The sequence below is a fragment of the Microcaecilia unicolor genome, chromosome 1 (genome assembly GCF_901765095.1).
Source record: "Microcaecilia unicolor chromosome 1, aMicUni1.1, whole genome shotgun sequence".
NCBI lineage: Eukaryota > Metazoa > Chordata > Amphibia > Gymnophiona > Siphonopidae > Microcaecilia > Microcaecilia unicolor.
The window spans coordinates 648,389,567-648,404,749 of NC_044031.1; the positions used below are offsets into that span (position 1 = coordinate 648,389,567).

General features: G+C 45.6%; 1 protein-coding gene across 2 annotated transcripts in view; it reads right to left on the bottom strand.

Moving 5' to 3' along the window:
- The window catches only part of CARNS1 (carnosine synthase 1), a 119,996-nt gene that overhangs the window by 93,792 nt on the left and 11,021 nt on the right, over nucleotides 1–15,183 (bottom strand). For both annotated transcript variants that reach the window (XM_030185665.1, XM_030185657.1), the window contains exon 2: nucleotides 8,307–8,327. In XM_030185665.1, coding sequence (XP_030041525.1) covers nucleotides 8,307–8,309 — 3 coding nt within the window. In that variant the 5' untranslated portion in view covers nucleotides 8,310–8,327. The remainder of the gene's footprint in view (nucleotides 1–8,306; nucleotides 8,328–15,183) is intronic.

The following is a 15,183-nucleotide window of genomic DNA, read 5'->3' on the forward strand; positions in this document are numbered from 1 at the left end:
TTTGTGTGTAATGATGTCTAGTGTGTGTCCTTTTATGTGTGTTGGTTGAGTGTTAGGTGCGTGTAGATCCCAGAGTTTTAAAAATTCTTTGCATTCTCGTGTGCCTGTTGAGGTGTCGTCTTCAAGGTGTAGGTTGATATCTCCTATTATGAGGATGTTTGAGGCAGAGACACATGTGTTTGAGATGAATGAAGTCCATAAGTTGTGTTTGGGCGTCTTGCCACTTTCCTGGTGGCCTGTAGAATAGGATTGCGTTGAGGTGTCCTAGTAGGTTTGGGTGATTAATTCTTGTCGAGGCAATTTCAAGTTGTGGTGAGGTGGATTCACCAGTGGTTGTGATGGTGAACTCGGATTTGTAAATAATGGCTATTCCGCCACCTCTTTTTCCATTTCTTGTCCAGTGGGTGATTTTGTATTCTGGTGGGCATGTCTCTAAGATGGCGGGGTCTGTAGGGCTGTGGAACCAGGTTTCCGTGATGAATAGGAGGTCTAGATTATCTGTGGTAATCCAGTCTAATATATCTACTGAATTGCTTACTGCTGATCTTGCATTGATGTATCCTAGTTGGATTGAGCGGTATGGTTCTGTGGGGGGATTCGATGTGTTTATTTTTATTAGTTGTCTGTTTCCTCGTTGGTTGAATTTGTTGTTGTTGTTGTTTATCTCTTTTTGTTGGTGGTTTTCGTATGTGGAGTTTTTTCCTTTAGGTTGGCTATTGTGTCTTTGGTCTGGTGAGTTATTGGTAGGTTGTGCACAGAGTTGGTGTATTGTGGTTGGGTTGTTATATATGTTCTTTAGGGTGGACATTTTGTGTATGTAGGTAATGTATGATTTGTGAGTTATGGGTTTGTTGTTATCTGGGTCATGGGTTGTGTTTGCGTGTAAGAGTAGGGTGAGACAGTAGATGGTTAGGAGTGTTTTGCTGGTATTCATATCAGTGTTTGAAGCGCTATAACAATCAATTTGCTGGTTTACATTCAAAGCGAAGCAGAGCCATTTTCAGCTTGGGTGCTAACGGGGCATTTTCAGCGGCACTGTCCAGTTAAGTGAATTGAAAATGCTCATTTATTTATAACTTGATTGACCTTTAATTGACAAACAGAGCAAGGCTGTTATCAATAAAAATAAGATAAAAGCAAAGGGAAAGCAACTACAGTGTTTCTAGAGGAAAGGTAAGCACATACGCAAGTGGCATCACATACATCACAAGCAAACGTAAAACGTTTTGGACAGGTGATTTAAACAGCCAAGAGCCTCTCCTGGCCATTTAAATAGTTCTGAATCAAGGAAAAGCCATGTTAGTCTGGTGGAACAAAATTGTCAGAGGCACCTTATACAGCAGTGTTTTTCAACCAGTGTGCTGTGGCTGCTCCCCAGGTGTTACACAGGAGTTCGGGAATCCCTGTGACACTGCCTGCTTTTTTTTTTTGTCATTTGCAGCTGCATCGTTTTGATTTCCTTCCATCATGCTACATTTCTCCCACCCTCCTCCTCGAGGGCCAGTCAGCAGCTCACCTGGCACTCCCCCCCCCCCCCCCCCTCAGCTGGCCCTGGAACCTTTCCTCTGCATATCCCATCCCCCTGATGATGCAATTTCCTGTTTACTCAGTGGCCGGGATGTGTAGAGGAAAGGTTCCAGGGCCAGCCAGATGCAGACAGTATGTGTTGATCATTGCTACAGCAAGAAGAAAGGTTTGAAGCGCTGCAGGCATGGCAAGAAGCAGGAGACGTGTTTGAACCCACGATGGGGGGGGGGGGGGCATCAGGAGAGCTGCTGACTTGCACTCTGGGAGGAGGGAGTAAGGAAACGGGTTTGAAGTAACATGGGGCTAGGTAGGGGGAGGGAAAGCTGCTGGATTGTGGGGGGGGGGGGGGGGGGCAAGAGAGATGCTAGACTGGCAGGGGAAGGGGACAAAAGAAAATCTGGACCTGCGGGAAGAGAGGAAAAATGAACTATGGGGGGGGGGGGGGGAAGGCTGGGGAGGGGAGTTGCCAAGCTACCCAGAGGGATTGTGATGAACTACCAGGGGATGACTGGACAGAAAGGGGGCGATGCCAAACTACCCAGGAGGACCCAGAGAGGGGGAGAGATGAGATGCCATAGTGGGGAGAGATGTGGGACTTTGGAGAGGGACGGAAGAGGGAGAGGCATGCTGGACTCAGTGGTAGGGACACATGCTGCACTGGGTATTGGAGAGGGACAGAGGGAATGGGAGCGAGACATACTGTCCTGTGGTGGGATGGAGACAAGATAAAGGAGAGATTCTGGACACAGGATGAAGGGTGGAGAGAAGAGACAGAGAAACTGTGGACCATGTGTGAAGAATAGGAAAGATTCTGGGTCATATTGGGCAGGGAAGGTAGAGAGAAAGAATAAATTGGACATGGTGGGGGGTGGGACACAGAAGGGAAATACTAGACTTGGGGGAGCCTATGGTCAGGGAAAAGGGTGATATTAGACATGGGGGGATAGGGACACAGAGGGATGATGCTGAACAAGGGGGGTCAGGGATACAGAATGGAGATGTTGGGCAGGGTAGTGAGATGCTGAACTGGGGACAGGGACACAAAGGGAAGATGGATAGTGGATATGGAAGAAAAGAGGTGAGACAGGCTGCACATAAAGGGAAGAGAAAAGGGGAGACAGGCTGCACATGAAGGAAGGGAAAAGGGGAGACAAATTTGAAAAGGATGCAGAGAAATTGAAGAAAGCTGAATGTGAAAGATCAGTGCCAAACAGACATAGGGCAGGAGGTGAGATAGGAAATTGAATGAAGCTCTGTCCTCATTATTCATTATCCTATATAATAAAACGCACCTCCAACATTCTGAAGCTGACTGCATGGCTGAGGCATTCCTGCTCTCTGTATCCATCTCCTGAATTGACATCACGTATTCCGGGTTAGTCACAAGCAGAAGTGACCAAACACACGAGGTTTCTCGGCTTCAGAATGTTGGAGGTGCATTCTATTAAATAGGATTGGTCAGTTCCTTGAAGCACAGCCAGAGATCAGCGTCCTGCACAGTAACGCTCAGACACCAGAGAGAGAGGGGGGCCTGACACCAGAGAGAGGGAGGGAGGGGGGCCTGACACCAGAGAGGGGGGGGAGGTATCTCTGTCACACACACACTCTCTCACACACTCTCTCTCACACTCAATGTCTTTCTCTCTCTCACTCTCACACACTGTCTCTCACACACTCTATGTCTCACACTGTATCACATTCACTCTCTATGTGTCACACAGTCACTCACACACTCTTGGTCTCATACACTCAGTCTCACAGAGAGTCTGTGTCTCACATACACTCTCTCTCTCGCACACACTGTATCTGTGTGAAACACACTCTCTCTCTCTCACACTGTCTCACATACACACTTGCACACACTCTCATTCTCACAGACACACTCTCTCTCTCACAGACACACTCGCACCCAGTCTCACTCTCTCTCTCTTTCTCTCTTTCTCTCTCACACACACACTTGCATATTTACTCTCTCTCTCACACACAGTCACTCTCACATACACTCTCTCAAACATACACACTCCGAGGAAAACCTTGCTAGCGCCCGTTTCATTTGTGTCAGAAACGGGCCGTTTTTTACTAGTCTCTCTTATAAATAGTAATAAACAATATTAAGTGCATTTTTATAATATACCACTGCATTCCATAAAACAAAAGGAGCAAGTTCCCACAAACCAATTAAATGCTCCCAGGTTTCAACCTAATTCATGTTTAACGTGGGATATAAATGTCATAAATAAGTAAAACACATAAATAGATAGATAGAAACTCTGAATGTTAAGCACCTGATTCTCATAACATGATGTCTGTTTTAGTGGCCCTTTACCAGGAGAAAATAAATCTCTGCACGAATACAACGCATGCTAGAGTGTCCGTATAACCAGCCCCTCCAAATGACACACTGATTATAGCAAATTACTACTCTACTTAGTAAAAGTTATTCCATTATTATACATCTGTATGTTGCACAAACTGGCATGTTTGAAAATACAAGTGGGATCAAACAAAAATGGTGCCAACAAGAATGAGAACCTGGATGAAGTAGCTCATAGGTTTGTTTACTTTGTTTTGAGGGTACGGGCAATCGATATGACAGCAGCATGGGGGAGCAGAAAGAGAGATTAACCGGTGGCTTCAGCTTTTTAATGTCATGCTCCTGTTCTCAAGCAAACCTCCTTGAGAAGTGAACTGCATGGGCAGTGCTAAAGACTGTTGCTTCCAGCTGCCCCAGTCCATCTCGCTATTGTGTCCCACTCACAGGAAGTTGAAAAGGCAGGATGAAGCAGTGAACGGATAGGGGCAGCCAGAAGCAGCTGCCTTCAGCGTTGCCCGTGCCGCGGCTCACTGCTGGAAACAGGGAGGAGAGATGTAGCCGGCCGGACCCAAAGGAAGGGAGGGAGAGCTCAGCTGCCTCATGCAGAGACAGGCAGCAGGGAGCCTGAGGAAGCAAAAAAAAACGCCTGGTTGGCCACTATTGTTGGGGGGACCTGAGACAGAAATGGGGGCCTGGGCCCCCAAGACCCCCTATAGCTAAGCCACTGGTTGCATGACATGCAGAGTCCAGTATCTCTGCTTTCAGTTTTTGTCTGAATGTTTTTTGCGGTTTCGTATTTTGTATCAGGTGAGAGTCGTGTTCTGCACCTGCAGCTAAGGTAAATGATTCTGCTGGGACGTGGTGTCTGTGTAGGAATCTATAACAGTCCATCTTCTTCCGGTTTCCCAGTAACAGATATATTGGTGCTCTAATGTATTCCAGTAGCATATTTAAATGAAATAACTACTTCTGAAGGTTACAGATACGGGTGGAGATGGAATGGATCTTAGCTGGGATGGGCAGGTATGGGTTATACTCCAGTGATGTGCCTTGACAATGTTTGCACCTTGTAAGTGTGCCATGAGATGAAAAAAAGTTGAAAATCACTGTTATAGAGTAACCAATTTATTGAGGCATGAGCTTTAGAGGACTAGAGTTCACTATGTCAGATGCACTGGATAAAGTCGACTCTGGACCTAAAAGCTAATGCCCAAATAAATTGGGTATTCTATATGGCACTACCTGTCTCTGTCAGTATTGTGTTTGGGCATCTATTGATCATGATCAATAGTGGACATTATTGACTAATAGGGCACACTACTGAGCAAGCTAGCATGACACTGAACTGCATCTTTGGTTTCTTGCCTGCCCAGCAAAAATGACTAAACAGCTTATAAAGAGCACCCAGATCTTTACAAAGCATGTTTGTAGAACATAAAGACAACGCGGGAACAGAACCATTCTCAGTAGGCATATCCTGCCTGTTAAGGATAATGGTAACTCCTACCAGAAATGGATCCTCAGGAGCTTAGCCGAGATTGGATAACAGAGCTGGTAGTGGGAGGCGGGGCTGGTGGTTGGGAGGCGGGGATAGTACTGGGCAGACTTATATGGTCTGTGCCAGAGCCGATGGTGGGAGGCGGGGATAGTGCTGGGCAGACTTGTATGGTCTGTGCCCTAAAAAAGACAGGTACAAATCAAGGTATACACAAAAAGTGGCACATTTCTTGGGCAGACTGGATTGACCGTGCAGGTCTTTTTCTGCCGTCATCTACTATGTTACTATGTTACTACTGAGCAACACTGTGTACTATTGATACAGAACCAAAATGTTGGATTTTTTCCTATTGTTCTGGCTTAGAAATGACATGAAGAAACATGGGAATTATCATCGACATATCCCATCTTGTTTCAAACAAATGTACAACCCTAGAGTATATAGGTGTATTAATGTGGAGGAGTTAGAGGCGTAGCCAGACACCCAATTTTGGGCAGGTTTGAGCCCCAAGCCCAGCACTGAAGGATTTAAAAGGTTCTGGGGGGGGGGGGGGGTTGAGGGAGGAAGTTAAGAGACACCAGATCACTGAGGGGGTCTTTTACTAAAGGTTAGCTCGAGTTATCTGCAGCAGTTCCCATTTTATTCCTATGGGACCTGCTGCAGATAACTCGAGCTAATGTTTAGTAAAAGAACCCCTGAGAATCTTCAGCTCGCAGGGCTTGGGGATCCCTGCCAGCAACAAACCTGCTGTGCCACTGCTAGGTGGGCCTGAGCTCAAAGTGAGTGGGCCTGTGCCCACCGGGGCCTACCTGTGGCTACATCACTGGGAAGAGTATCCTAGTGGTTAGAGCACTGGCTAACAGCCATGGAAGCCTAGTTCAAATCCCACTGCTGCTCCTCGTGATCTTGGGTAAGTCATGTAAATCTCCATTGCCTCAGATACAAACCTAGGGGGCAATTCTGTCACTAGGCACCTCGATGCTGTGTGCTGAGCGTCAATTCTGTCATGTCATCTGGGCACCAAGATTCTGTTATAGAATAGTTGGCATCGATGCAGCCACCCACGCTGAGTCTATGGCTGTTGTACGCTGGGGTGCCTAAGTGCACCATGCAGTGCGTACAAATTATTCAATAAGGTGTGCATGTAGGTAGAAGACCCATCTGTCATCCACCCACATGTGCACCCCCTTGCTATAGAACTTTGCACGCCCCCTTATAGAAAGGGAAGGGGAAGGGCAATGGGACTTGATATACTGCCTTTCTGAGGTTTTTGCAACTACATTCAAAGCGGTTTACATATATATTCAGGTACTTATTTTGTACCAGGGGCAATGGAGGGTTAAATGATTTGCCCTGAGTCACAAGGAGCTGCAGTGGGAATCGAACTCAGTTCCCCAGGATCAAAGTCCACTGCACTGACCACTAGGCTACTCCTCCACTCCAAAGTACATAGTGCACTTGTGTGTGTAAATACCAATTAAGGTGCACGAAACCAGGGGTGTAGCCAGACCTCAGTTTGGGGGTCCGGAGCCCAAAGTGGGGCACAGTTTGGCCTGCCTCCTTGCCACAACCCCCGCCCCGCTGCAACCCCACATAAAACCGAGCATGCATGAGAGGAAGCAGGGCAGGCAATGCGCAGAGAACAGCGCTAGAGAGAGACTTCAACCCCCACCAGCCAAACCAGGGGCCCCGGATCCAATTTGGGGGGCCAGGCCCCCAAGGCCCCCCGTAGCTACGCTACTGTACAAAACCGCACATGCCAGTTATTAAAATTTCCCCTTGTGATTGTAAGCATTCTGAAGACAAGAAAATACCTTGTGTACTTGAATATACATCACCTCAAGCTATTACTAGAAAGGTGCGAGCTAAACCTTGATAAAAACTGTGTTGTGGTCATTTTTGTTTGGTTAGGGTGTGTGTGCATGTAAAGATATGCATGAGATTTTGTCTCTGCTTTTGTTGTGGAAGCATATGTTTGTATGTTGTGTTTGATAGTCTGTGCAGTGAGTTTGTGAATAGGTGTGCATGTTTGTATTGTAGGAGGTGAAGGGTGGATGTTTCTGATTAATCAGAGTAGTGAAGGTGTAGCGTAATTACACTAAATAAAGATTGTGGGAAGCGGATAGAAGCGAAAAAGAGGACAATGGTGTCTACAACCTCCATACTAGCTCCATACTGACTTCGGGCACTGGTACAGAACACAGCCAGACCCTCAGCAAATAGAGAACAAGGGACCGCAAATTACAAAGAGAAATTTGCAGACAAAAACTGAACTGGAAACCCCAAGAAACCAAACTCCCTGCAATGCAACATCAGAGAAATTGAAATAGAAATGCATTTCCTCCTGAACTGCGCAAAATACAAAGATATCAAAGACGGGCATTTCCCAAAACTAACAGAGAAAATAAAAAGACTTCCCACAAACAAATGAATGGGATAAACTCGGTATAATCCTGGAAGAAACAGGAGAAGCAGCAGGTACCCGGTGTAACAGCAAAATATGTTGTATCCTGCCACCAGGCCAAACATAATCTAATCGTACACAAAAGCGAAGAGCTCCAGAAACCAAGAATTGTCTTTATTTCTCTTTGGTACTTTGCATTCTTTCATGTTACTGCTTTATGTATTATTGTTGCAACACATGTACAAACTGCCATACCAAGTACACTTCTTAAATCTTAAAAGAGAGAGAGAGAGAGAGAGAGAAAAAAGAAGAGTAAAAGAGAAGGAGAAAAGGGAGGAGGAAGGCAACAGAAGGGAAGAGAATGGGAGAAGAAACAACGAAACAGATGAACAAAATCTATATGCTTATAATGTTTGAATAGAAAAAAAGGAAAGGAGCAAAGTGGAATGAAAGAAACAAAGGCACAGATTAGAGAGAAGGAGAAAGAGACAACAGAGAGGAAGAAGAGTGGCAGAAAGGACACAATGAGGAAAGGAGAGGGTGAGAAATGACATAGAACTTACCATCTTGCTGTTAGAAAAGAGCTGAAAGAAAGAAAAAAAAATATTTCTATAATGAAATGTTATTATAAACACCTTATTTCACTTCTGCAATGTATAGTATTAAATATCACTGCAAATACGCTGTCATGAAGCAATTTTTTAAGCAGAGCTGGGACCGTCTTCTTCTGCACCTGACAGATATTCAGAACTATGCCCCACCCAATATCACCTTTTTATATTTGAGCTTCTTTTAGTTGTGAGGAGGGGACGGTTGCATGAATGAGCAAGACTAGTTTTCCTGGAAACCTGCCAAGACCAGGGCTGGATGATCCATCAGTCAAAATAAGGAGGGGAGGTCAGTGGTGTCTCTAGATGTAAGTATTTGGGGTGGCAGAGAGCAGTGTAAGTTAGGTATGTAAGGGAGCAAGCCAAAGCAACATATCTGCACATTTTCCCGGATTCTACATATGGCGACTAAAGTTACGTGAGCAATTTTGGCCATGCCGCCAAATTGTATGCATAACTTAATTGATTAGCAAGCCAATCAGCACCGATAATTAACCACTAACAAGCAATTAGCGGCACTAATTAGAATATATATGCACAATTTGCTAAGTATATTCTATAAAGTGGTGCATGTGTATTCTACGGCGTGGATCTCAATAGGGGGCATGGCCATGGAAGGGGCATGGGCGGGTCATGGGCGTTCCTAAAAATTACGCACAGTGTTATAGAATGCACCCGCTCCACACCTAATTTAGACCTGGGCATTTACACCAAGTTTTAGTTGGTGTACATGGCCGTGCCTAAATTTTAGTCATAGGGACGGGCGCTATGTGTATTCTAGCCTAACTTTAGGCAAGGATTATAGAATAGCGTTCAGTGTGGTTTTTTTTCACTGCTGACTTTTGTAGGTGCCATTTATAGAATTCCCTCGATTGTGTCCACAACCATATCACAGACTCTCCCTAATCTTTACAATATCTACGAAAGGCACAACAAGAAAAGTGCCAAGGACCTTCTATGCATAAAGAAACTCCCAATCAGTATCAGCCATCTAATAAAGCTATCGTTATAACTGATTGCATCGTTCAACTAGTTCTATATAAGAATGATGTCTAGATTCCATACAACATCTCAATCCAAAACCTGTACTGCCAGGTCTGTAACACACTCCACATTCCCCAGCGAGGAAGCTAGCCCAGCTTCCCTGAAAACTTACCATACAAAACAAAATGTATTCAAATTGTAGTGTCATCTCAAGAAGAATAACATACGTTCCTATCAATGTCAGACAATTTGCAAAATAATATTAAAACCTGTAATAATATACTCAGAAAACAACGACTATGTGCCAAAGTTTAGGCATCCCCAGTCAAATTGTACATTTCAATGAATTCCCTAAGTTCATAGAAGCTGCCATGACCTCTACATGGTACAAGTTTAAGTATGCTATCGTTCCAAAATTTTTAATGTGTAATTAATATTAATTTACTGATTTTAACAGTTTGAAAATAATAATAATAGTAATAATGTGAATATGGCAGGTACCAAAGTTTGGACATGTTTCCAGTTGATTCATTACTACTTATTTTTTAAAAGTTGTTATTAATAAGGCCCAATAGTTTAGTGACTTGTTAAGCCCAATACAATTCCAGGATAGAACAAATACTGTAACTCTTTTTTTTTTTCAAAATATAATTGATAAACAATCTTATCAAGCCTAAGCTTTTACAGAAAGTTATACATTCGATAATCTACTATAATAAAACTCACCCTCAACGTTCTGAGGACACTGACATCACTGAAGCCAAGCCCTGACATCCTTCAAAAAGGTTCGAAGGTTCGTGGTGGTGAAGCCACCAAAATCGCTCCGGGCCCCGCCCTCGAGGGCGGAGCAATGGCAGAACAACAAAGGGGTTGGCAGGGAGGGAGGCAGGGAGGCGGGGGGGGAAATTGCTCCGGGCCCCGCCCTCACGTCAAACGTCATGATGTTGGGGGCGGAGCAATGGCAGAACAACAAAGGGGTTGGCCAGGGAGGGAGGGAGGGAGGGGGGTGATGGCGACGAAAACCTTGCTAGCGCCCGTTTCATTTGCTCTGAAACGGGCCTCTTTTACTAGTAATTAATAAATGAAAGAAAATTATGTATAAGTACACTCAAGTCCTCAAATCTGGATCCAAGATTATCAATAGTGAAGCTATTAATAAGAAAGATTTACAAGGAAATTATAAAAACCTGTCTGAGATCAAGGTGTCATATATTAACAGAGCTCAAAATGCATGCCAATAGACATTAACATTCTCTTAACCCCAAAGAACGTTTGGTTACAAGGAATTCTGTAAGCTGTGATGGCTCAAAAAAAACCATATTTTACTGATTGGAACTGGACTATACATTTACATGGGTACCGAAGAAGAAAAGTAGCCCCAATCTGGAGAACGTCTAACTTAAGCAGTAAAAACTGCCTACGTCTTTTCTGAGTCTCTTTAGACACATCTGGAAATATTGATATTTTAAGACCTATGAACTCTTTATCTCTGTTCTTAAAGAACATTTTCATAATCCATACTTTATCCAAAGTTAACGCAACAGTTGCCAATAAAGTAGAAGGAACTGCCAAGTCAATGTCAGAAGACTCTAGGATAGCTGAAACATCCAGAGGAGGTTCAGCTTGATTTGCGGACAATTGTGCTTCTGTTGGATTATTTGGTAGATAGTATACCTGGGAGAAAGGGGGAATAGCATCTTCTTTAAGTCCAAAAATTTCCTTTAAGTATCTGTTCAACATTTCCCTGGGTGTAATCGAAGGCACCCTGGGAAAATTAAAAAATCTTAAATTGTTTGATCTCAGGGAGTTTTCCAAGGACTCAATCTTCCTCCGCATATTCATATTATCTTTTATCATTGTTATTTGAGTTTCTTGAAATTTTACAACATTTTTCTCCTGAGTCTCAACTTTCACTGCAATTTTTTTTACTTCATTGTTTACTATTTCCACTTCCTCTTCAATAGAAATCAAACAAAATAAAACATGGAAAAGAAAATAAGATGATACCTTTTTTATTGGACATAACTTAATACAACAAAAAAGGTATCCCGGCTACCACACCTCTCCACTTCCTCTTCTAATTTTTTTGTCCTGGTCTCAAGAGCCTGAGTTTGAGGGCATAAAACCTTACCCAGGTTAACAATTAAGGCCCAGAGAATTTCCAGAGTTACTTCAGCTGGTTTTTCTTCTAAAAATTGTGGAAAGTTTAAAGTCTGTACCTTATCAGTAGAAATGTTCTCCTCAGCTTTCTTTTCACTTGCATTCAAACGGTCTCCTGCTGCTTCCCCCAGGGCACTTTCTAAATTAGAGGAGTTTAACACTCCTTTGTTCTCCAGTTGTTCTTCCTGGACCCCTGGTCTCTCCACTTCAGCTTCACCTCCCTGTGGCTGAACAAGAGATTCCACTGGGGAAATAGCACACTGGGGCTGCAGGGGAGGAGCTCCTTGAATGGGGCTTAGGGTAACATCAAGCACAGGCGACCCCAGGTCTCCACAATGGTTACCATATGGCTCCAGAAAAAGGAGGACGGATTGAGCCAGCCGAGTTTTACTTCCATTGCTTTCCATAAGCAATGGAAGTAAAACCTGGCTGGCTCAATTACTTCCATTGAAAGCAATTGCTTTCCATTGAAAGCAATGGAAGTAAAACCCGGCTGGCTCAATCCGTCCTCCTTTTTCTGGAGCCATATGTAGGGTTACCATATGGCTCCAGAAAAAGGAGGACGGATTGAGCCAGCCAGGTTTTACTTCCATTGCTTTAAAGCAATGGAAGTAAAACCCGGTTGGCTCAATCCGTCCTCCTTTTTCTGGAGCCATATGGTAACCCTGGCCATATGGTAACCCGACTGCCTGATTGTCGCAAGCGTGCCGCCTCCCGTTCTTTCAGTCACCTCTGGTCTCCATAGAAAAGACTCTATTGGACCCGGCACTGAAGCTGAGAGCCGGCGCGGGGTCCCCACAGCAGCCGACCTTCCTCTTCGCTTCGGCATTTCGAAGAAATAGTAGCTACATGGAAGACCATAACTCTTCTAACCTCTCAGTTTGTGGTGGTTGTTCCTGTATGTCTCTTCTGGTGTACCTCTATATTTGGCCGCCCTGGTCCTAGCCTGGCTGTGACTTGCCTGCTGCTAGTCGGGGCCTACCTAGCCTTTAGGCCAGTTGGGCAGTGTCAACTTGGCTGTGGCACAAGAGCTCACCCCAGGGCCGCCGAGAGACTGAGCCGGGCCCGGGCCACTGCCTCCCCCCCCGATCGCCGCCACCGTCCCCCCCCCCCCCCGGATCGTTGCCGCTCCCGACCCCCTCCCCACAGGATCGCCGCTGCCACAACTGAGGTACCATGGGGCTGGCAGGGATCCTGAGGCCCTGCCAGCAGAGGAATCCAGTGCTACTCTTCACTCCGCCTGCTCTGCCCCTGCTTTTTTCTCTTGTCGCGCATGCTCAATTTCAAAACCAAGCATGCGCCTGAGGGGGAAAAGCAGCCACTCGGCACTGCGGTAGAAGTGAGTGAAGAGCAGCTCTGGAGGGGAGCCCGGTGCCGAAGTTTTCTCTCTCTTGCTCCTGTCAGGACCCGATCACTCGGGGCCCATCAGGAGCAGGAGAGAGAGACTAGAGAGCTGCACGGGAATGGGGTTCGCGGGAATCCCATGGAACCCGCGGGATTCCCGCGGGGACGGAGGCAGTTCCTGCGGGGTTCTCGCGGGGATGGAAGCAGCTCTGCGGGGTTCCCGCGGGGACGGAGGCAGTTCCTGCAGGGTTCCCGCGGGGATGGAAGCAGTTCTGCGGTCTTCTCGTAGAAGTGTAAGCTGCACCTGCACCAGCCTCTCATCTACCGAATACCAATTTCTTTGAGTGCTGTCTTCTCCTCCTCTTCTTCTTCCTTGCTTTAACAGCACAAATGTGAAAAGTCTTCCATTAAGGAGGTGGTAGAGTCACAAATGATAACGGAATTCAAAAAGGCATGGGATGAACACAGAGGATCTCTAATTAGAAAATGGAAGTTATATAAAACCTAACCTTAAATGGCTGCATGTGTGTGGATGTGTCAAGTGACGCTTAGATGGCGATTCTGGCTGTGATGAACTAGGGCTGATACCTGGCAGACTTGTATGGTCTGTGTCTCATACATGGCAATCTGGTTTAGGATGGGCTGGAAAGGGCTTAGACAGCAACTTCAGTGGCTGGAGCATGAGGACAGTGCTGGACAGACTTTTACGGTCTGTGTCCCACAAATGAGAAGACAAATAGACTGGAGTGGGCTTCAACGGCAACTCCAGTAGTTGGAACATAAGGATAGGGCCAGATAGACTTCTGTGGTCTTTGTTCCAGAAACACGAAAGAAAGACCATAATCATGTATATAATATCACACTCGTTGATTTAATGATGAATTGATCATGAGTGTGACTATTGGCAGAGTGGATGGACCGTTCAGGTCTATTTGCTGTCACTTACTATGTTACTATTAATCCTCTTTGCTACCAGGCTGGTGCACAGACCTCAGCACTGACACAGGCATGAGAATCAGATGTCACCTGACCTACTGGCGCATGCATGTGGTGACCTCTCAGCACACAGTGCAAGTGAATTGGAGACAAGTCTTACATGTGCGCACCAGAGTGTTCCAACTTCCAACTTCCGTTGCTTCCTTGCCTACAGTGCTGTGGCTCAAATCCAGAGAGAGACTGAGGGAGCTGACTGGAATTTTCTTTTATGTACCATTAAATTCTTACGGGGATGGGTGGGGATAGGTTAAATTCTTGCGGGAACGGGTGGGGACGGGTTGGGATGGGTTGGGATGGGTTAAATATTTGCGAGGATGGGTGGGGATGGGTAAGATTCCGGAGGGGACGGGTAAGATTCCAGCAGGGACGGGCGGGGATGGGTAAGATTTCTGTCCCCGTGCAACTCTCTAAGAGAGACCCCAGCGCTGGGCCCCCCTTGGAGGCTGGGCCTGGGGAATTTTGCCTCCCCTGTCCCCCCCCCCCCCCCCCTCTCAGCGGCCCTGGCTCTCCCTCTTTGGCCCGTGACACGAGTACTGCTTAAAGGTTGAATCTGAGTGGCTCCACATTAGACTGTAAACTTCAGAGTAGGGACTACCTACTCTGCATGTTTTAAAGCACTGCATACATCTGGTAGCGCTATACAAGTAATACTAAAGGTTTGTTAAAAGAAAATGCCCAGTCTGAACGCTGGACTACCCTCTGCTATTTCTTTTAAAGATAATGGAAATAATTTTTGCATGGGGGGCTTAGAGTAATATTTGTGGATCTAGCATTGAGGACTATTACAAAGGGACCTCCTAGGCAGGGCTTATTTTATGGGGCATGCAGGGCAATTATCCAGAGCCCCAGCACCAGAACAGGCCCACTTGATGAAACTGGGTGATATCAGTGAGGCAATGCCCAGAAAACCTGGCACTGACTGGATCCACTCCTTTTTTTGTCATTGTGGTCTCTCTCTCTCTATCTCACCTTCTGATCCCCCCCCCCCCCCCCCCCCCACACACACACATTCCTTCTCAGTCCCTTTGGTCATCAAAGCTAAACTGTTTAACGATTCCCACTTTCCGTATCATAGCTTTAGACAGTAGTCACATTTTCAGTGTAACAGCTCCCACTTTGTGGGATTCCTTTCCACTACACTTCAGATTGCAACCTTCCCATTCAACTTTCAAATTGGAACTGAAAACTTTCTTATTTCGTGATGCATTCTTTAACTGAACTGTAGCCCATACCACTGTTCCCTCTAAGCTGAGCAGGAGTCCTCCACCTACAGTCCGGCCACTGGGTGGTGCTGTTTCACTATCACATTTTCAATAGTGAGGGACAGGCAAGCTCTACAGGACTCTAA